The sequence below is a fragment of the Pavona decussata genome, unplaced genomic scaffold (assembly GCF_977016875.1).
Source record: "Pavona decussata unplaced genomic scaffold, jaPavDecu1.1 SCAFFOLD_195, whole genome shotgun sequence".
Classification (NCBI taxonomy): domain Eukaryota; kingdom Metazoa; phylum Cnidaria; class Anthozoa; order Scleractinia; family Agariciidae; genus Pavona; species Pavona decussata.
Genome location: NW_028145604.1, coordinates 122,129 through 144,908, shown reverse-complemented (window position 1 = coordinate 144,908; position 22,780 = coordinate 122,129). Strand labels below are relative to the sequence as shown.

Genomic DNA, 22,780 nt, shown 5'->3' with positions numbered 1-22,780 from the left:
TCGTACTTTATACGATTCTATGATCCTTCCATATTTATATTATTGCAATTTAGCTTGGGCTGGTACCTATAAGTCAAACCTCGAGAGAATTGTAACCTTACAGAAACGTGCGTTAAGAATAGTAAGCAATTCTACAGATATTGCCCATACTGGCCCTATTTTTAAGGAACTTAAACTCTTAAAATTTCACGATATCCATTCGTTTCAATTAGGTACTTTTATGTTTTCATTCAAGAACTCTACACTCCCTTCCAAATTCAATAACTTTTTTTTACTGAATAGTCAAATCCATAATTATAATACTAGGAATGCTCAGTCCTTCCGCTTGCCACTGTGCAGAACGAACACGAGGAAGTTTTCAATTTACTTTCAAGGTCCAAACTTTTATAATTCGCTAAATTCTGACATAACTAGTTCTCCCTCCACCGCTTCTTTTAAGAGAAAGCTTAAAGATTTTCTTCTCTCTAGGTATTAACTTCTGTAAGGCTGTATTTCTCAACTAACTTACTTAATATGTGTGTGCGTGTGTGTGTGTGTACGTGTGTGCGGTCAAAGTTAATTATCATAAGTCCATATTGTAATTCTAATATAAGATAGCTATTTTTTAAAAGTGAGGAAGCCTGACTTTATAAGCCTCGTGGTTTCTTTCAGGTTTTCTCGCCATTTATTTTCTTTCGTCAATTTTCATCTTTTTTTTTTTCCATCTGTAATTGTTGTATGTGGCAAAATAAATATTGTATTGTATAAACCGGTAGTTTGAGACATGAGTTCTTAAAGTCTTCTCCACGAAGGCAATCATCGAGAAAATGGTTTGAAAATACATGAAAATACACCAGAGTGTTGTAATAATATTTAATTCTACTATAAACTGTTGGTGAGATGTAAAGTGCATTTGCTAACATTCGGGTAAGGGTAAAAACTACCACCAACGTTCAAGTTAAGTATATACCAAAACTTTTCGCGGGCTCTCATTGGGCACTCAAACTCTGGATAGTATTTGCTAACCACCCTCACCCCCACCCCCCACCCCCCCGCCGTATAGTCCTGGATTTCGCCCGCGACGTTTTCGCCAGTTTGTCAGAAATAAAGTGACTAATGGGGACTGGCTGCCCACTGGTTTGGAATATACTAAAACAATGAATCACCTCAATCGGCAGCGAAAAGTGGTGGATATTTTACTCTCATCTTTCACCATCCACCTTCTTTTCAGTGAACAATTCAGTTAATAATAAACCTGATCCACAATGGAATAAAAATACGCTAACGATATGATACGATACGAGAAATGACTAGCTAAGATACAAATCAATAAAGAACTGAAAAACGAACTTAATTGAAAATATTTGTGCGCCATTAAAAGGCATATGTCGCGAGGATTTTGCTGAATCCGTAACTTTCCTCGCGAACAAAATGCTCATCACCTACCCAAAAGAAAGATTTCTTGAAACGAACTGAGAACGAGCCTTAAAACCTTCTGAGCAATTTTTGCATAACACGACTGCAGGGCTTGAAAACGCTGGCCAATTTCTTTAAGTCGCAACCCATTTCCACCCCGAGTATCCACATCCAAAGATATTTCTAAATAGTTTCAGTGCATTAGCATAATAATATTGAACTATTATTGTTAGTTTTGCATTGATGAAAACGTGACTTTAGGCTTTTTCACATTGTCACTAGAACATGCTGGTGTAGGCTGTTAAATTCAAGTGCAAATTATGTTCATGTGTTTCACGTCTAAATGAGAAGTCATATATAGTATTTGCTAGTGTCAATATAAATCTATTTTAAACTGTTTTGAACTACTGTATAAGTTAATTTGATAATGTTCTATTCTTAATTTATTTGAACTTGTAAAAATTGCAATAAGTTAAATGTTTCCCATTACTTTGCTCTTCATAACAACAATTCAACAATTTACTGTAGAACGAGGGTTTTTTGTAAGATTGTTGTAATAATAATTTATTCTTTATTCTGATCTTCATCCTCCTCGTCAAAATCCTTTCGTGACACTTGCACCATACAGAATAAACGCTTCGCAGTAAACCTAGCAAAAAAGCAACGCACAAGATTAAAAAATGCAGCCACTTAAAAGGGCAAAATGAAAAGAGACAACTGATTTAACAACAACAACAACAACAACAAATAACCTTTTGCTAAAGGAAAAACGTAAAAACAAAATAACACAACTGCAAATGACACATTTAAAAAATGCAGCCACTTAAAAGGGCAAAATGAAAAGAGACAACTGATTTAACAACAACAACAACAACAACAAATAACCTTTTGCTAAAGGAAAAACGTAAAAACAAAATAACACAACTGCAAATGACACATTTGCAAAAAATCAGGGAGATTTCTGCGACACACTTTAAATACAGACAAAATCGATTATGTTAAACGTTGTTAAAAACATACACATTGTAAGTAATTAAGCTAAGTAATTGTATGTTTGAAACACTATTTTAATGGCAAATAGAGTTTTGTATTGTTAGTATTGTAAGTAATCTGTAGTGAAAGCATTGTGATATACTGTAAGTAATGTGTTCTTGAAAATAAAGTCTAATTTTGTTAAAAAAAAAAAAAAAAAGACATACTCCATTTAATTATAATCTCCTGGTTAATGAACTTGGGGGCAAAAGCTCAAGCGTCACTCAACTTCGCAAAAATCATAACAACGTTTAAAAATACAAAACACCAAGACATTGCAAAAAGTGGCGAACCTTGAAAATGTGTTGTCGAAAACCAGGATGTACACTCCGGGAGAAACATCTTGCATTTCACCGGCGGCTGAGCGTAGATGAGAGTCGTATTGAGATGAGGGCACAACAGTCTATAATCCAAAACAAAATATCTTTAGCTACTAGCGCGTGATGCAACAGCGTAAAATATAAGTAAACTGAACAGTCAAATCTCATTACTAAAAAGAACACCTCAGCAAGCGACCCTGGCTTGTCCGTGAGACCGAATTTCTATTTCTTTTTCAGTGAAATCGTTATTTTTTACAAGTGAAATCACCAAATTTCTTGGGTTTTTTTTTTTCGTCGTATTGGTTGGTTACGAGAAGTTAAAAAAGAAATCATACAATGCAAGTCTTACTAAATAGTCTGTGAAGCATCGGCCCAAACGGTTTTCGTAAAACCATAGCCAAACTAGTTACTCTGGTCAGTAAGAAGAGACGCACATGAACGCAATGAACCAATCACAATTTGAAGAAAACACGTGTAACTGGCGCAAGGCGCGGGGGAAACCCGTGACAGTTAGTTACGATTGGATTTGGTTTTGCTTCTCATTTGTTGAGAAAGTCGTGCAAGTTGTGCATGCTAACCAATCACTAAAGGGTAATAATGCAAAACCAAAGCGAACGCGAAATTACTTTCGACACTATCTGCAAATCACTGAAAGAAATAATCTTTTCGTAAATGCACGTCGTGTTTTTTTTTTTTAAATGGGTGTTGCTGTCACTCTATAAAACAGCAATTTTCTAAAGGAAATACCAAACACCTTTAAAAGCGTGTTTGCACACTTGTAGAATATTAAGAATTCCAAACGCCTGTGAGAGAAAGCGTTTGCGACACGATTTATTGGACTATTTACCGAGCTCGTTGATCGGTGGTTTAAAAAGTGGTCTGATTTCCGCGCATATAAGCGTCCTTGTGATATGCCGGAATTTAAACATAGATGCTCTTTACCTCGCATTCGTCATCCTTCTTTTGCGCTGACTGCTTGAAGGCAATTCCAAAACGAATGCTCTGAAAACAACAAAAACGCAGTTAAAGGCCAAGTATTACAATCACGCAACTTCACTTGTTGCAACCGAAATGTTGCGTTGCAAGTTGCGATTGTTTATTGCGCGTATTCCACCTACGTGCGTCACAAACTTTCATGTTAAGCCGGCGACACACTAGGCGATTTTATTCGCCGATCGCGGTGAATTTGATCGCCAGCGTGCGATTTTCGTCACCGATTGATGTGGACACACTTGGCGATTTTTTTCGCCGATCGCGGCGATGTGGCACTTCAACCTTGTTCCCAGGTTCCTTGTTCCTAGAGTTACGCCTGAGAACGAGGCAGATAATTTCCATGCAAGAGTGTCGATATTACGGACTCTCATTCAAAATGAAGTATCCTCGCGCGGTTAAGCTGATATATAACAATTCTGTGTGTCGTACAACGTTTATTAATTGGTGAACAAAGGTACTCGAAGGAAACCTCACGTAAGAGTAGGAATGAAATGCACATGCGGCTGTGTAAGACCACGAAATAGAAAGTATTTCAAATAAAAAAATAGACTATTTTGCAGGTTATACGTGGTGTGTGTATTTACCTTTTTTTCTGTTGTAAACTTCCAAGACAGAGCCACTCTTGGAGTTGCCACCAATACTTGGATCAAATGACGTTTTCCGGGGGGGATAGTCACGTGCCAAAACTGACCCGGCTCCTCATTAATCATGGGTATCACCAAATCCTCCCTGCTGTCTGTTTCATTCACCATGACTTTAGCTCCCGGCTGCTCACACGCATATTCACCGTTCGTGTCTAAAATTTCGTAGTCTTCATCTTCCCTTTTCTCTTCTTCTTCATCTGGCGACTGGCGATCAGTTTGTTCAGATGATTTGGTAGCTGCTACTTGTTTCCCATTTTTTACGGATTTCAGGGTGGTGTACTTGTGATTTCCAAGGCTTGTTTCGCTGGCCCTTTTATCCTTGGCATCGGTTAAGTTGGGTTTGGGTCTAACGGGTGTAGAGCAAGACTGAGGAGATTTCAGCTGATCGGTGCGCAAGGTACTGGGACCTGGAAAATTATTTGACAAACAAATAAGACCCAGTCCCGCGCGTAATTAGTAAGACGACTGAAAAGGTAGGCTAAAATCTTCATATATCATGTTTTATTATACAGACAGGAGTATTTTACTGGAAATACATCAGTCATAAAACTCATACGAAACTACATCCGGGACCCGAGTGGGGTATTTTCCATATCCTCACAAGTCAGGATACTGATGACGTCATTTCCCGCTTTTTCACGGAAACAGTCAGCGAAAAATGGGGAGCGATAGATTACGCGGCGACTTGAAGATATGAATTTTATAATCTCGTGTTTATAAAAACAATATTCAACACACTCACTGCGCTCGTTCGTAAAATATTGTTTTTACCAATTGATATCTCCGTACCGCTATGTAACATCCTAAACATATTTCAGGATTTTGAGCAGATGTCAGAGATCAGAATGTTCCGTCATTCAAAGGGAGTAGTCTGCATCTGTATGGAATCATAACAAGCAGTTCAGTGACACCAGCGAAAAAATGTTACAGCCAACAACACCACGTAAAGCAGGAACAAAAAGAAAGGGTTAAATGTTGTTATTAGTGTCCATATACACGAGTTACCAATAAGTGTAAAGTAGCCATCCAAACTGTTCATATCTGCTGTCTTGATTTCTCGTCTGGTATCGCCATGAACATTTTGGAGAGATACGAGCCTTAGCTCCAACAAACTTGCCAGATATGGTGTCAAAGTGATCGATCATGACATACAACAACAGTCGATTTTTTTGAACGCTAAGTTGGACTCAATATGTAAGATTAGTTAGTTAGCGTTCCTAATTAGCTAAATTGCCTCATCACTGCGGACGTGGAGCTTTCATCTCGTCTTACATCAAGTACAAGTACCACGATGGCGATGTTTGTTCGCCGGCACTTACCAGGTTGAGGAGTATTGGGTCCATCATTAGGATCCAGTCCACCTGTTTCACTCAGCATGCTTCCTGTTCGCTGTGACAGTTCACTGACGTCTGATTTAGCGTCGTCATCTATCCCCTGGGGATCTTCCACCAGCTCAGACTTAAGTTTTTTGTCGGAATGTAAACACTGACGACAGACCCGGCGGAGTTTTCTAAATTATCAATAAAGTATTTAAGACCTGTTTTATCAAATGAAATCTGAATTCAAACAATTATTATAATAATTTCATCGGGCATTGCGGCGTATTTTGCGGGCTAAAATGGAGAATTCAGCGGGCTAAATTTAGCCCGCTGCCCTAAGCCAATGAGAAACAAGAAAATAACGTAGCCAGCCAATCAGAAGTGGAAACCATTCAACTGTTCGCGCCCTTTTTTTGCTTCTTTGACTGGAAGCGCTGCCATCTGCAAAAAAATTATTTTGCTGAGCGACAAAATGGCTGAAAAACCTAACGAAGAAGCAAATTCCCAGTCATCTCAGCTAGCTAGAGAACAGAAACTTGTGGGCGATGATGGAAATAACGCCTGTAGTAGCTCCATGGCCGGCGGCGAGGTGAAGGTAAACAGTTTGTCTTCGTCGAGCGAAACTCGCTCAGTTTAGCACTTGCACAATTAATTTCTGAACACTTGTAAGTGACCATGTCTTCGCTGTTTACAAAATTCTGTTATTTTCCGTTTGAAAACTTAGAAGCAAATATTCTTTCGACAAATTTTGCAGTGTTCTGTCGAAGTTTAAAGCTTATGAAAGAATGAATACTTTTGTACAATGAAATAACTGTAACATAAACGCCGACGCGATGCTGGCAGCGTTCAAAATGTCTCTTACTGTACTGTCTTTGATTCGTTTCCTGAATGCCCTCTGGAACTATTATAATAGTAATAGAGAATAGAGTTGATGTTCTTGGGTGTAAATATGTTTTTGGCCCTTCTCAGAACTCATTTTAAAATGAGCCTGAGCTGGGCCAAAACCATATTTACGCCCAAGAACATCAACTCTATTGTTAAATTACAACCTGTGATGTAAAAGAAGTCGGTGATTATACATTTGTAACAGAAGCCAGGGGAAAGGAAGGCTTCTCCACCCCCACACTTCAAACCAAGTAAAGGGTGACTTCCAACACCCAACTGACATCATACATTTCTTTTCATGTTAGTCAGTCAGTCAGTCAGTCAGTCAGTCAGTCAGTCAGTCAGTCAGTCAGTCAGAACAATTATAAAACTATAGTAACACTGCATAAAACTAATCAGAAATATTTACACTATGAGCTACCCACAATGTGTTTAGAGTCCTGACTTCTCCCGGAAGTCGGGCGAGTTGGGTGAGCTAACTACTGACACTATCGAGATAGAATTTAAGTACTCTGAGGATTTATACATAGGCAATTCCCAAGTCCCCAAACGAGACTACGAATTCCGAGGAATTATTTCAAAACCAAAAAAGGCTAAAACTACAAATGAATATGACTTCACAGTGAATGGTGTAAGGATAACTCTCATCTTACATTTAAAGAAATCCAAATCGGATATGAAGAATCATTCCCTTACACGGCTGTATGGCTGACAAGGGGTATATAAGATAAACGGAGGTTACTAACCTGCTGTGAGGAGTTTGAAGCCAGTTATCAGAGCAATTGTTACAAAAGATGCGGCCACACATTCGACAGTGATGCTGCAGGAATACGACAACAATGGAAGTTAACAAATCCTGAAGTACACTCAATTAGCATCTGTGGTGTTTTTATGACAGACAACAATAACCGTGTAATCATCATTTGTATTGTAATAAACCAAGATGGATACGACGTATACTTTATTTATCGCTTTTATCAGAAAAACGCGGATATCTTTCTTATACAATGACAATTGTAAAACTCGCGTCTTCTTTAATGTAGCGGAGTTTGTACAAGTGGCCTCCTCAAGGTCAACAAAGCCAGAACTTAATTGTGATATGAAAGGCCCGGGTGAAAGGGAAGGAAATATTTGTCCAAATATGTCACCGATAGAAATCCGGTAATGGCGACTAATCGATCACAAATCGCAGTGAAGCAACTGACATGCTGCAATATTTTGGGGTGAGGATTTCCTTCTGGAATAAAGGTTGGTTTTGAAGATATTGTGAGTGAAATTCTTTCGGACTATACTCTAATTTAGAGGATCACAATTGCATGTGTGTAGTAGTCTAAAAGTTTGCTAGGAAGTTTTTGACTCAGCTCAGTCAACGCGATGCTCACTGACGAAATGTATAGAATTGTCTTGGTTATTGTATGAAACAAACAGATTCCATTAGGCCGTGGGTCTGTACTCTGATAACGCACAGAGGACGTCGAAACGTGGTAAGAACATCAGTCACACTACTCGCCTGCGGCTCGTAGCGTACTTCTTTGTTCTCACCGCGTTTTGACGCCATCCGTGCGTTATCAGAGTACAGACGCACGGCAAAATAGAATCCATTTGTTAAATACTTATGTCTGTCCACATGATAAATAAGGGTTGGGGCCCAAATAAGTCATAAACGCATTATCGATTGTATGAGCGTTTACCATTATGACGACAAGATGACGCTCCAATTTTCGACAATGTAAAAAGAAGAATTTTGCATATTATGCGATGAGTTGTAAGGGCAGACGGTCTCCACGGCTGTGGTTCAGTTACAACAAACCTTTCTTAAGAGGAAGGAGAACTCAGCATTACAGTCCAAACAATGCGATGCTTCACTGTCCTCCATCCATCTATCATCGGCTTTAACTTTAATCTCATGTTCCATGGCGTCTGCTTTCTTCCACAATTCCGATTTTTCTCTGCAAAGGAAAGTTAGTGTCACTATCATATGACCCGTACGTACCCGCGGGCATCTTGCTTTCTAAAACTTCGCACAAGAGCAGTATGGCAGTATTATTCTTAGCTTCGGGATAAAGAGAATAAGAACTCCATAGCCAACTGGAGTGATATAACTGTAACCAAAATTAGCTTATGTGTGGCGCCAAAGGGCAAAGGCTATGAGTCAGTTGATAAGCCATTTACAATTTTGCCAACAATCATATCTAAACATTGTCTAGTCTACTGCTGACGGTAACAAGAAGGCTTGCATCCCAGACTAAAAAAACTATTTATCTACTTAAAATAAACCACTTATAAACAGATTTGGAGGTCCACTGATTGTCTTAAGCCGCAACCTAAGTTAGACTCTGTTCAAATAACTGGCCCTATGGTAGCCTGCAAGCAAGCTCTCTTGGGGGTGGGGGGCGGGAGGGAGAAAGAGGAGCTCTCTCCTCTTTCTCCCTCCCGCCCCCCACCCCCAAGAGAGCTTGCTTGCAGGCTAGCCCTATGGGTTTTGAGTCGTTTGGTCTGAAGTTGGGTATAGTTTTTAAATATTTTGGTCTTAAAGTCTGAAAACGGGTATGGTTTTGCAGAAAGTACCGGGCTATTACAAATTTTAGTCTGAAATAAAGTCAGAGTTCGGATAATCGAGCCGCACACACACGCCAGAAATTCCTCGGAGTACCCCCCAGGGTTTTTTCATGTCAAGGAAATGGTCAACAAGGTGCTGACGAGTAGTACCAAATGTTTAGCAGGCTTACAACTAAATGATTGTAACGAAAAAAGCAACGATATATAGACCATAAATTTTCTTCCACGGACATCGGATCGTAGTCTATCAGCGAACAGACGACAACTGAGCCAATCAAATTAGCGTACTTGTAATAGATCGTGATGAGTTCTAGTCACCAAATAACGCACATTATCTGGCGGCATACCTGGTAACAGTGACTAGCCTGCTCTTCAGCTCTTCCATGTCCTCTTTTACCAGCGCTATTTTGTCTTCGTACTCTTGATTTCTCAACCTTTTCTCTTCTTCAAACTCATCTACTTTTTTCTTTAGATCTTTCTGTCTTGAGCGTTCCTCTTCTAGCTGTTTAGCTGTTAATAGAAGCTCGTTCTCCAGCGCGCGAATTTTAAGCTTGTTTTCATCGAATCCACTTTTGAACTGTTGTACCTACATTGTATTCAGATATATGAGAACAAATACTGTATTAGTGGCAAACCAATTTTCCAGCGCTATTTGCACAACCCCCAGGCAAACTGGTGCTCATTTCTACAGCACTACTCTTGTTCCAAGTGCGAGCAAAAGTCTGGTAAATAAGTAGCTAACTGAAGTTTTCGTGTTATTTGCACGACCCCATCCTTATTCATAGAACAAGCATATTTTAAGTCAGTGGTGAAGAAACCTTGCACTCACGAATAGTCCAGATTTGGAAACCTGGTCCTCGTACTGACCAAGAGGAATGTGGCCACTGGTAGTAGGGAAGAAAGGGCCCACCAAACCACAAAATAGATGTTGGCCTCTGCCTGCCGCCCCCACTTCCTCAACTCAAAATATGGTGTCTTATTGTATAATCACCCCTCTATCCAGCAGTAAAATATGATATTGAGATTCAAACCTCACTTTTCTTGTTTATCTAACAATGCTGACACTTGTTTGCTTAATATTTCTGTGTCAACTCAAACTTTAAAGCCAATGAAATTTTCCAGTAATGTTCACGAGATAGGTGGTGTCTTCGATAATCCCCCTATCCCAGAGAAGCTGGGTCCTCTTCTAACAAACTTGTTATGACCAGTTTCCTTGGATATCACACTAGGGCGATTTCCATTTAGCCAAAATAATCAGTTTGAAATTCCGAAAACTTCCGATGTCAAACGAAGGCTTTGAAGAGCCTCGCTTTCAACTTCAAACTTCCGCTACATTAACATAACAAAAAGAGTGAAAGGCAGCCTCACAAAAACAGCTCCTTGATTTGGCCAGAACCTCACGCATGCATACAAGCAAAGTACTAAAAAAATGACAGCCATAAACAGCTGTTTTGTCCTTGTTGATACTCATCAGTATCGCAAGGTTCCATTGCCTAGGCCTTCTTAGTTCCTAGTCACTGCTACCACATCGGTAGTGTGGAGCTGGAGTTTAAACCAAACTTCGAGTTTGCTTGGACTGTGCGCATGGGCAGTGAGGTTCTAGCGGAGGCCAGATATATTTTGAAGCTTCCCTTCATTTTTTGTTGAAATTTCCTTGGTAAATTAAAGAAAAAATGGGTGACGGCACAACAAAATGTAATTTGCATTGCCACCACTTTGTGAGAATTTTGACAAGGAAATTGAAACTTTCTCGAGGAACGATGCCGCTGACGGTGCAAGCAGCAGTATTGGTTATTTCGTGCAAATAGAGTTGGAACAAAAAAAAGTTGATTAGCAGTAAAGGTCGTTTGCCTGTGCCAGAAATTTCCAGTTGATCCATGTGTTCATTTGCAATTTAACTGGTTAAACCGAAAAAGATTTGGGCAAAATGGATAGTGCCTCAGTCATCTTTGTAAGCTAAAAACCGCAAAAAAGTTGATGCTCAGTTAAGTAGAAAAACATAGATTTATTATCATGGAGCTGACCTCGTTTCGAAGGTGCTTTATTTCTGACACGTATTTATGTTTGTCATGTTGTAGAGTATCATTTCGTTCCTTTAATCTTGATTCCAGATCCACAATTAAATCCTGTTGCTCGAGTAAGCGCTCTTTCACATTGCTATACTCCTGGATTTGGTCAGACAAACCCTACAAAGAGAAAAATCCAAGGAAAAACAATAATATTGATATAAGAAAACAGTAGGACCATCAACGAGTTAAGATACGATAACATAATCTATGTTTCTGATTGGCACCGAATATGTTATAATGCTTTCAGTAACTAAGAAGCAAATATCTCTCATATAAGGAATTACGCATGCACTTAAAATGAAACCGCTACAAACGACACTTGTTTTTCGGCTGGCAAGCGCTTGACTTGTTAATTTAAAGTTAAAAAAAAACCCAGAAGGATTAACGCGAATGATAGAGGGCGGCCCTGCCTGCTGTCCTTTTGTCATGACTGATTGATCGGGAATTGCGCTTACTTTCAATGAGGTCCTGTTCAGATTACCTTCCAGGGCCTTCTGATCGGGAACTGAAAAGGACGTTTCTCTGACTCCTTGGTGCCCTGGACCGAGTATGTTCACATAAGTGCCCACTGATTTAGCGCCCGCCATTTGTTTACTGTATCGCACGCTGGCGTAGCGAAAAACGCTGGAACAGACAAAATCCTGTTCAGATCAGACCACAAGCCAAGGAACGTTGTTTGAGTACTACCCGTTGAGGTAGTTCCCAGGCCTGGGAACGGTGTCGAGATTTTTACTCGGGACACTAACTTGAAAAACAAAGCTACATATTGAGACTAGCGGCTGTTTCCGAGAATCAGACACGGGGGGCCCAAGTAGTCGAATAAAGGGTAGCTAATGAGGTTTTATTCATTACTTCGTACATGAAGTATGCTTATCTAAAACCCGGAGATCCTCAATGAGGGCTTTGGATTTGACTAGCCTCAACTCCCTGTTATTCGAGGTTCAAAGATTTATTGGCACCCAAAGGCTAGTAGATATATGATTTTTTGTCTTCTTACCTTCAATTCCGTTTCATACTTCATGGTTTCAGAACTCAGTTGAAATTTGAGTGCTGCAATTTCTTGATCCATCATGCACCGCAAATTCTCAAGTTCTTCCTGCGTCTTCACTTGGCATTGTTCCGCACGGATCCTAGCCTCATTCGCTGCTTCAAGTTGTTGCCGAGCAACATCCAACTCGTGCTCCAGACCAATTCTCTCGTCTTGACAAGAAGACATTTTTTCGTCTAAGGTCCTCATTTGGTCATCCAAGTGTTTTTTCTCGTTATCCATTGTTTGAAGAGTGTCTGTTATACTTGCCAGCTCTGTTTCGAGTTTATGTTTTGACTTAACAGTCTCTTCAAGTTGATCTTTAAGAGCCGCTAATTCTTGCTGAGCTTTCAGTCTTAGTTCTTCCTCTTCCTCTCGGCGGCCTTTCAACAACGACAACTCATTAAGGGCTTTGCACTTTTCTTCCTCAATCAAAGAGATGTTGGACTGCAAGGATTGTTCGGATTCCTCTAGTTCAGCAATTTTACTGTCGGTCTCTATTTTTTCCTGTAACAAGGACAAAAAAGCAATAACTAGTTATACACTAACAAACAAAAAGTAATAAGACAGAAGTATGCACTATTCCTTTAAGTCGTGAAGCATCATTAGTCTCGTGTTTAACATAGTCCCTTCAAACTCGTTCATGTTTTGAACTGGTGGTGTGCAAACACGAATGAGTCAGAAATGAGTTGCAAAAGGCTGTCAGAAGCGTTCAATATGTTGACGTCTGATCCCATGATTGCAAAATATGTGGATTTACAATGTCACAATGCATTTTCATTACCATTAGAATCAAAAGGTGAAATTTTACCATTTGAAGAAGTCCTTTTTCTTCATTGATGAATTCGATTCTCTTCTTGGAGCTGTCTACGTCTTCATGTAAACTGCAACAAAACACAACGTACTATCAGTCGTATGTACACCTCTCGTCCAGTGCAAAATGAGTTCACACAAAGCAGGTTCTTTAAGAGTCGTTTCAAACCGCGTCATCGTCGTGCCGTGAACCCAGTACGTGGGAAAATGCGTGCGACCAACTCATACGAGTAATCTTAAACCAATCAATCAAACAGCACAGTAAAGCAAACCCAAAGCAAACGCAATTACTTTCGACAGTCATGTCTCAATCCTACAACAAAAAAGTAACCGGCAGAACATTTTAAACGGGGGAAGGCATAAGAATTGGCAACGCTAAAGGTAAGAAAATGAGTACTGATCGTCATGTCTCAAGCGCGATGCATGAAACTTAACATCTGAGTCTACGAGAGAAATCAAACTTTTGAGGATCCCAGTGAGTCGCCGGCTCAAGTGAAGCTAGTTCCCAGTACCTTAGTGGAGTTAGACTAATCGCACTTACGTAATGATCTCGCGTGTTTTGCTATCAATGGTATCTTGGAGCTCTGCTACATGTCCCTCAAGCTGTTCCTTCTGGACATTTTTCTCATTCATCTGCTGACGGAGAGTTGACATCTCTGCTACAAGTTGCTTGGCTTGCTAAAATATGGCAAAACACAATTATTTTATTGTTGTGGGGAGAGACACCGGTCCGGAGGAAGACAAGCTCTTCACACATACAATTGTGGAAGACAGCGTGAAGATAAACATTGAACATGACAAAACCACCATCCGTCTAATGACATAATATATTCTTTTGTTTGTCATCATTTCTATGAACAAAAATGACAAACAGAAGATGTCGAGAGTAAAACAAAAAAAAAATGTTAGTTTGGAACCGTATGAAGCGTCCGTAAATTCCGTAATTGGCTGAGAATATAGCTGCTGCCCTTAATAATGGGGTATCCGCAATAACAGGGTGTCCGCAAGGCGAGAGTTGACTGTACAACACATCAGCACTTCCTGCTGTCATGTTAGCTTTAGTTTTTTTTACACTTCCACACCACATTCTGCCAATTTACATTTTGTAACATACACGGTGCATGAAAGCTTTAACCATCAAAGGACACTATGTTTCCTTTATGTAACATGAATTTCATACCTTAAGTACGGCTTTGCTGAAATCTCTTGCAACATGGTGACCATCTTGTTGATCAAAATCTCCATTAACTTGCAATATTTCATTCAGATCTGACAAGAAGTTTTCTTGTTGCTTTTCCTGTGAGCTAAGTTGACATTTTAAGTCTTGAATAACATTATGGCTTTCTTTGGTCGCATTCTCCAACTCCTCGACAGTGGCTTTTGTACCTGTAAGTTTATTGTTTAATTCCCTGTTCTGCTGTTGAATCTCTACAATGTTTGTTTCTAGCCTTCTGTTCTCTGCACTTTGATTTTCTAATCCCCTTTCTCTGTCAATTAATCGAGTCTTCAATTCAGCCTCCAGCTCTTCAAATGAACCGAACACCATTCCATTGAGTTTTTCAAAAGACTCTTGAACTCTCTCTAATGCCATATCCTTTGCTTTCAGCTCTCCTTGTAGTTCTGCAACCTTCTTTTTTGAATCCGTTTCCAATGATTCAAGCTCACTACACTTTTGTTTAAGTTCTGAAAGCTTTGTTTCTAATTTTGCAGCCGTTTCCTCTTTCCGTTGCAATCGTCCATTTAACTGTTCACACACAGACGCTAGTTCAGTTTGTTTTCTCACAGAAGTCGTAAGTTGTTTTTCAAGTTCAATTGCAGATCTTTGTGCTTCATGTGACGAAGCCAATGATACTTTAACTTCTTTTTTAAGAGTCTCTATTTCTTCTTCTCTTTCACTTAACACCTTTTCAGTAATATGTAACTTCTCAGATAGTTCTTTCACTTTAGCTTGCGCACCTTCAGATGCACCTTTCATCAAAGTACTATATTTCTCATTAAGCTGTTTGATTTTCAACTCGTACTCTTGACTTGCAAATTTCCTATCATCATGCGCTTTCTTTGCTTCACTGCAAACCTTGGACAGTTGAAAATCCAGCTCGCCTTTCCATTTTAGAATCTTCTGATGTAAGTGAGAGATTTCCAGTGTCATTCCAGTGATGGTGGGAGGTTCACTTGATGTTGAATTATTGACATTTGTATGATCAGAGTCACTCTCCGTGTGATCTACCAGTCCACGGGAATTTTCATCACCAAAAATACCTTTAAGGTCAGCAACTTCCGATGACAGGCCAACCAAAGGGTCTGGTCTCTCATTCTAAGAACATAAAAACAGAGCAAATCATTTAATCTTTAGAATATAGATCTCGCATCTGGTTGTCATAGAGCAGCACCATATTCTCACTGTTACAGTTGTTCTAAATTAAAAAACACCCTGTACCCATAAATACCTAGCGTCCTGTGCAGGCATTCTTTGGCTTGTCACATCACACACTCCAGTGTATAACATTGATGAGCCACAGAACGTCTGTTTAGGAGGCTAATACAATGTAAGCACCATCTCTAAAGTTTGAAAATTAGACAACTGGCACTTGTTTTGTTGTTACATATGGTGGTCCCTTCTTTTAGGAGGTCCTTGCTTTCACATCAGAGCCTTCAAAGCTGTATCTTACTTTGAATTGGCTTAAATTATTTTGTTTTCCAAAGTCAGCAAATAATACAGGCCTTTTGGAATTGTTGGTCACAAGGTGAAGAAGTACCAGTTACCCTTAAATCCACGCTGGTTATACTGCTGATGCTGCTTCTTCTTCCAGGTACGGAACTTTGGCCATCAACAAAAGATCTCCTAATAAAATCAACAGGGAAGCAAGACACAGTAGAATCAAACATTGACCATTTTAAATTTATTATATTTACTTATAATTTGCAGACAGTTGCAACAATAATTATCTAGACTCATGGGTTATGATTGACTTTGATCTTTCATGTTTTTGACTCCAAAAGATCAAACCAAAATGAACCTCCGGTCTAGAGCATTGCATACGCTGTGAGGTCCACTGTTTCTCATTACAAAATATATATGGAACCCCAACTTCATCATGAAATCATGCAATATGAAAAACATCTTGACCTCTATTATTTTACATGAGATCAATACACAGTGAACATAAGAAGTACTTGAAAGAATAGCAGCTGAACTTCCTCAAGGGCAGATCCAGGGATTGTCAAAAGGAACTGTTTCCATCAGGCTCAAAAGGAAGCATTTTACTACTTTTACCACTTATTTTTAAAGTTATCAGAATGTTGTATAAAATGAGCTTCTACTTTTAATTACAAAAAAGGCAGTGTAGCTTTTACTGCAAATGCTGCAAATGTTGCCACCCTATGTCTGTCTCAACTGTCCCATGATCCTAATGGTCTAAGTACATCTTGGCAATTCCTGACTCTTCACCTACATCTGTCACTTTTCATTATGCTCACCTTGAAAATGCTGGCCATGAAATGTCCAGTTCATGCCCAGCACAAGGAAGATCAAATTCAACATCATTCAAGTCATACAGCTTATTGACCAAGGCAGTTGACAAAGATGGGTGGCAGAGGATTGCTTCAGATCCATAACATGCACTGAAACAGTGAGAAAGTATCGCAAAATTAATTGCGAAATATCAGCATTCGAACCAGTGAAAGATTAAGTCAAACAAAAGCCCCCCCCCCCCCCCAGACTTATCCTTTCTCCCTGCCACCTCCTGTGTGGCAGTCCTTTGTTAGATATTTTCCATAATAATCATTAGTCCCATTAAGTTATACAGCTGAGTGAAGAGAGACAATCTGAAGTCAGTTGTGGTTTGTCAGGTAACCACATAACAGAAAGGGTGAGGCTTGATCAACCAACCTTCAGATTGAACAAATAATTGTGAACCACAATATTGAGTTAAAAAAGACTGAATGGCTCAGTGAAATCAAAACAATACAAGGTTTCAATTGGTACTTTGATCTCAGTGCATGGATACCAGACATTCACCTACCTCAATTGTTTTCTCATGACCAAACACCTCTGGATTGCATCAGCCAATGATCCCTTTACCAGTGAATATCGTATGAATGCTCTTCCTTTGCCTTGGGATGTTTTGACCTGGGTGTAATACATTCAAAACAGTTATCCCTTATAATAACTAGTAACAAGATGCCTGCTATACTGGCATTACGCGTGATGCTGGGGCTGATCATTTATTCCAACTGTATGCTTCGCCGATTGATAAAACTATCCTTGCTAATGGAATAGTTTGAGTCACGATGATCGCCTCACGTTGTTTCCCTTGTGTTACGCGACTATCACCGGAAATGTGTGAAATTCCATTACGATGACGTAAGCTTCTCAATATCCTCTTTTCAGTCTCGCGTCGTGGTCTAAGACTGTCAAACAAAGCACGATTCCTTTGCCAGGAACTCACCAATTTCCACCATTTTAAATGTCAGGTGCTTCTTAGAAGTTATTCTTTTGATTCACCACTTCAAAACGGTGAAATTTCCGTTTGAAAATGGCACACTTGAGTCCACAACATGTTAACAATATGGCGCGACAATTTAATCTGTTTTTAATAAATATATCAAATGATGCGTTGACGTCACACAGGTAGGGGTGAGTGGATCCCCTCCCTCGCGATATAAGTGACAAGAATGGATTTTGATTGGCCTGCTTCTGTTGAAGACAATCAGAACAAAACATCCCGAGTAGGAGAGGGGAGGGTTTAACGAATAAATTAATGTACCAATTTGTGGCTACGAGGAAGGAAAAAAGAAAAAAAAAAAAAGGAATCGACCCGTTTTTAGACACGGTATGCCCCCTCAGGACATCCCGCGTAATAATCAAAGATTAGGGAGTGCGTTCAATGATCTCAATCCCAGGCTCTCTCTCCTTTGTGATGTCATCCACCCCTGCAAAAAAAATCTGCGGGGATGCAATAATAAGCAACCCCAACCTTGAGAATTTAATATGTTCAATCCTTCTGACTATAGCCTTGTGTCAATTTTAGCTTGATAATTTATTTTTTTTACAGACTTACATACATGTTAGAAGTGAAGAATATTCATTTTGAACTAAATTAAAGTGTTTATTATATTAACCGCCCACCTTTAAATAAACGCCCACCCTGAAAGCCCCAAAACTTAATAATTGCCCACCCCTGAATAAGTGCCCACCCCACCCCCTCCCAACAAAAAAAATTTCTGTACCAGCCCAACGTAAAGTAAGAGGAGTGTCAGTTGTGTTCCAAGATTGGTTTTAGATATGGTGGTCAATGAACTTCTTTTTTTTATGGCTTGTTCATGTTAACTTTTGCACTTTGTTTGCCTAGCCTTAAACATTTGAAATAAACTTGTCATCCCTTATTTTGTTGTTCTCGAAGAATGTCCTTGCTTGCTGAAAATGTTGGGAAAATAATAGGCACCCACCCTCGAATAAGCACCCACTCTCATGGGCCTAAAATTAAATAAGCGCCCAGGGTGGTAAATCGAATAAATTCAGTGTTCAAACATATGTTCTACTGAAGGGGATATGAAGGGCGTATTGCAAGTGAATGTGAAGAACATTCACTGGAAGTTTTCAATGGAACCCATAGAGGATACTTTTTTTTTCCATATATACCTGTGTCACTTGCTGAATAACACATCATTCTCATTTATTCTACAGGCTTAAAATATTCCATTGCGCGTATGCCACACATGACATTCCAATCCTAGCAGTATGCAGGATGTGTGTCTCATGAACCTGGTAGGGCATCCGAACTAGTAACTGGAAGGTCTTAGGTTTGACTCCTGATAGGAGCACTTGGATTTTTTTCTGTGTATGTCTGTGTCACTTACTGAATAATACATCATTCTCGTTTATTCACCAGGCTTAAAATATTCCATCACATTTATTCCATTGCACGTATGCCACACGACATTCCAATACTAGTAGTATGCAGGATGTGTGTCCCATGTACCTAGTTAAAGCCCTTAGTTCCCACGAGTCTCCTGTAGCTCAGTGGTAGAGCATCCGGACTAGTAATCGGAAGGTCTTAGGTTTGACTCCTGATAGGAGCACTCAGGTTTTTTCTGAGTATGCCAGTGTCACTTACTGAATAATACATCATTCTCAGGATACTTATTGTTTAGAATCTTGTTTTGTGGGTGTGACTCTGGTTCCTTTTCACCCCTGAAAAGTTCAGTTACTAATTCAGATTCTGATATACAGACTTTGTTAATTTCTTTTTCAGCCCTGTGAAAAAGATACATAATTTGATCATCCTTTGTCACTTCCAAATGTAAGACAGCTTCAGGGCACAATCCTTCCTTTCCACATACAAGAAATGATGAAGCTTGCATAGCTGGCGACATTAATAAATAAATAAATCACCTATTAAGTGTCAGTGTATTTAGCGCCAAGCACTAATTGGGGATACTTTCCAGATCAAATTGGAATTTAGAAGTGTTAGTTTTTAAGGAGAGGGGAAATGCGGAGTACGCGGAGAAAAACCTCTCAGAGCAAGGATGAGAACCAACAACAAACTCTACCCAGATGACGCCAAGTCCAGCAACTGACCCAGGGCCAGAAAGGTAGGATGTGAGTGCTCTCACCCCTGCACCATCTCTGCTCCCCCATGGAGACTGTTGCTAGGTAGCACAAGAATGCTGAATACCATTGCGGTCAGTGCACTCTGTGTCGGAAATTATTCCTCATTCCTCAAATTCATTAAAAGCGAAGACCCACTAAATAATCGCCACCTTACAACAAATAAAAGAGTCTTTAATTACCTGGGGAATAGCTTGCACAACTTTTACTCCATCATCCTTTGGAATGCTGTCACTTATGAAATGCCAGTAATCCTTCCTAACGCCAAGAAGGGAGTACCTTTCTGAAGCAAAAAGAACATGCCCTCATCGTTATTTTTTACAGTTATGCTAACTTACTTACTTAGAAAATGGCACCTTTCAGACAATACACTAAAATTTACAAATTTATGTTGTAAAAATATGTTTTGAAACAAGGGTGTACATGGCAATAAACAGTTTACCAACATTTCTGTTTGCAAACTTCAATTTGTGACATTGCCAAAGAGATCGTGCTCAGACTTACTTGAGGACTTACCGTTTTTATCAGGTTTACAGACAGCACAGAACATGACACAGAAGTTATGAAGTGTAGTGATGGTATTTGGGGGACAAATTTTAAACTACTCTTTTTAGTTATACTTGGGCATGGGGGATTTACTCTATGGTGATCTGTCTTCTGGGATCAGCTGCAATGCTTTTGCAGACCATCCTTATTGGAGCATTTTTATTTAATTTCTAACTTTTCTCTTTTTCTTTTTGATGTCATTCTTGTCTACAGTGTACATGTTTGTATGTAGCCATTGTTATTAAACTGTAAAAAATTAAAAAACAAATAGAATTACATCATTTGAGAGAAAATTACATTTTAATCACCAAACCTTTCTGTTCATGTCTTAAGACAGTCTCAAGCTTGACACAGAACTTGTGAAGGGTAGTCTCGTCATCTGTGACTGCATGCTGTGATGTCTGATAAATGTTTCTCAATTCTGTGATGTAAACTGCATCATGAGAAATATGTTTATTAATTCCTGCTGTGATTTGACAAACAATAGAATGACTGATTTTATAGCAAGTGTATTATTGCAGAATTTGGTTTGTAATTCACAAATTATTTTTCTCACAATCAAATTGATCTGTAAAAAATGCAACTTAATAAAATATACAGGGCTGTCATTAAGTTTTCAGCCACATGTTGCATTAAGCTTCTCACCCGTAACAGTGTTGTTAATTTCTGAGTAAAATAACCCTTCCACCATCAAGATCAGCCGTAACATCAAGGTTCTTTCACGGGTATTCAGCCGTAACAGGCGTTACGGGTTACGGCCCTTAATGACAGCTCTGATATATAGTTGACATTTCTGCATGTATAGATAATGAAAATCCATCCATCCATCCATCCATCCAAGGTGAATTGTGTAAGTTAAAGTTAACTATCTGCATGAATTAAACTCTAGATTCCTTCTTAATATGTCTTCATATTTGTTGTGCTGTAATAATAATATACATTAATTTTATTCTTTTTAAGCTTTTAAATTTAGGAGATCATAAATTGTTTTATTGACCATTAACAATGAGGTGAACAGATCAAGTATGCTTGTTTTGTAAAGGAAGTGTCTTACGTTACTAGTTTAAGAATTTTAATTGTTTTAAAGTAGAACCGATTCCTACTTTTGCAAATTCAAATTCGGTAAAGTATTAGTTAAAATGGAGTGAATTATCTCTTTCAAAAGCATCAAGGAGGCATTTTTAAAGGAAATTGAATTTGCTAAATGTGCCCAAACAACACACAACAGCATACAAAGTCAGTTTTAATGATCAGAAACTAAATTAAACAACTCAAATAAGGTAACTTTCAAACCTTGTTTTTACTTAATCAGTGTCTGGGAGATTTGTTTTCTTAAAGTCAATATTACACAACGTAATATAATATAACAAAATAATATCCTCTTTCTCCCCCTGAAATCCCCCACCTGTGATTTTTTTTTTATAAAACCATGTATCACAAGTGATGGCAAGTGCAAATGTGTTTTGGCAAGTGAAACTGAACTTATCAATAGCCACTGGGGCTAATAGGCTGAAAATTTGAGCTTCCACCAGGCCGTAAACTCACTTACATATGACTACTCACATGAGACAGCTGGGTATTATCAAAATATGATTAAATAAATAAATAAATATTAATAATATATTTTGATTAACAATCATTGCATTTTGCTAGGTTTAAAAATATGAATACAATGATACACTAATACCCACTTTTTTGTTTGATTTTGTTCATTAATATAACTTTAATCCCAATCAAATATTCTGATTGAACTAGTTTAACTCAGTTTGATTGTGTTAACTAAATTTACTTAACAGTCCAATGAGTACAGTCATGTTAATATGAATAGCATAAATATCAATCGGATATCAATCACCTGAAAATTACTTTCAAGATGAATTTCAACTCATATATTATGCAAGACACTGACATGACTAATATCCATTCTCACAGATTTCCAACAGTTTAGTAGTGTGTGGTGTGCTTCTAAACATTTTGCGAATACAATAACAAAAAATATTTATCTGTCACAATTTAATGGAACAAATACTAATATAATGATGAGTTATAATCAATATTCAGCTTATTTTCAGTTTGAAGCTTAGATTAGTTATAATAAGTTGTAAGCTCTGATTCAAGAGCTTATATATAGGTTGAAAAAGTTTTCAGAATTCACACCAGTCATTAATTTGAATCAAGAAAAGGCATGAATAGTTTACTTTCGTATTTTTTCATGACATGAAGGGGCCAATCAGGCCCAGATTTTAATTGTGGTTTTGTGTAAAATGTTGATTTAATGTAAGATAATGTGAGCCACCTCTCTTCACGTCTTGATCACGCAAACTGCACAAACAATTTTAAACACATACCCACTATGTCGCTTATCAGTCTAGCTGGGTCGATTATAAATGCCTCCATTACTTAGCTTCACCACTCGAACTTATTTAAAAGAGATCGCTCCACTTAGAAGAAGTTGTTCGAAGTCCGCCATCTTTGAGTTGTAAACAAGTCACATGCGCAGGTATCCTCCAGTCACGAGGACTGGATTCCAGCATCCCCCCCCAGATCGACCACAGACCGACCTCTGTG

The 22,780-nt window shown here is 38.8% G+C and overlaps 1 protein-coding gene across 1 annotated transcript; it reads right to left on the bottom strand.

Moving 5' to 3' along the window:
- Positions 1 to 838: 838 nt before the first annotated feature.
- On the bottom strand, positions 839 to 22,719 carry LOC146461541 (FYVE and coiled-coil domain-containing protein 1-like). Its single transcript, XM_085086712.1, has 19 exons — positions 22,561 to 22,719; positions 20,526 to 20,645; positions 19,849 to 19,949; positions 17,079 to 17,185; positions 16,534 to 16,677; positions 15,820 to 15,898; positions 14,237 to 15,370; positions 13,598 to 13,734; positions 13,055 to 13,127; positions 12,214 to 12,750; positions 11,172 to 11,333; positions 9,495 to 9,733; positions 8,399 to 8,537; positions 7,335 to 7,408; positions 5,704 to 5,894; positions 4,325 to 4,791; positions 3,690 to 3,749; positions 2,721 to 2,830; positions 839 to 2,044 (listed from the first exon to the last, which is right to left on the bottom strand). Exons 1-19 carry the CDS (start codon positions 22,607 to 22,609, stop codon positions 1,960 to 1,962), a joined length of 4,008 nt encoding a protein of 1,335 aa, XP_084942838.1. The 5' UTR covers positions 22,610 to 22,719; the 3' UTR covers positions 839 to 1,959.
- Positions 22,720 to 22,780: the final 61 nt, after the last annotated feature.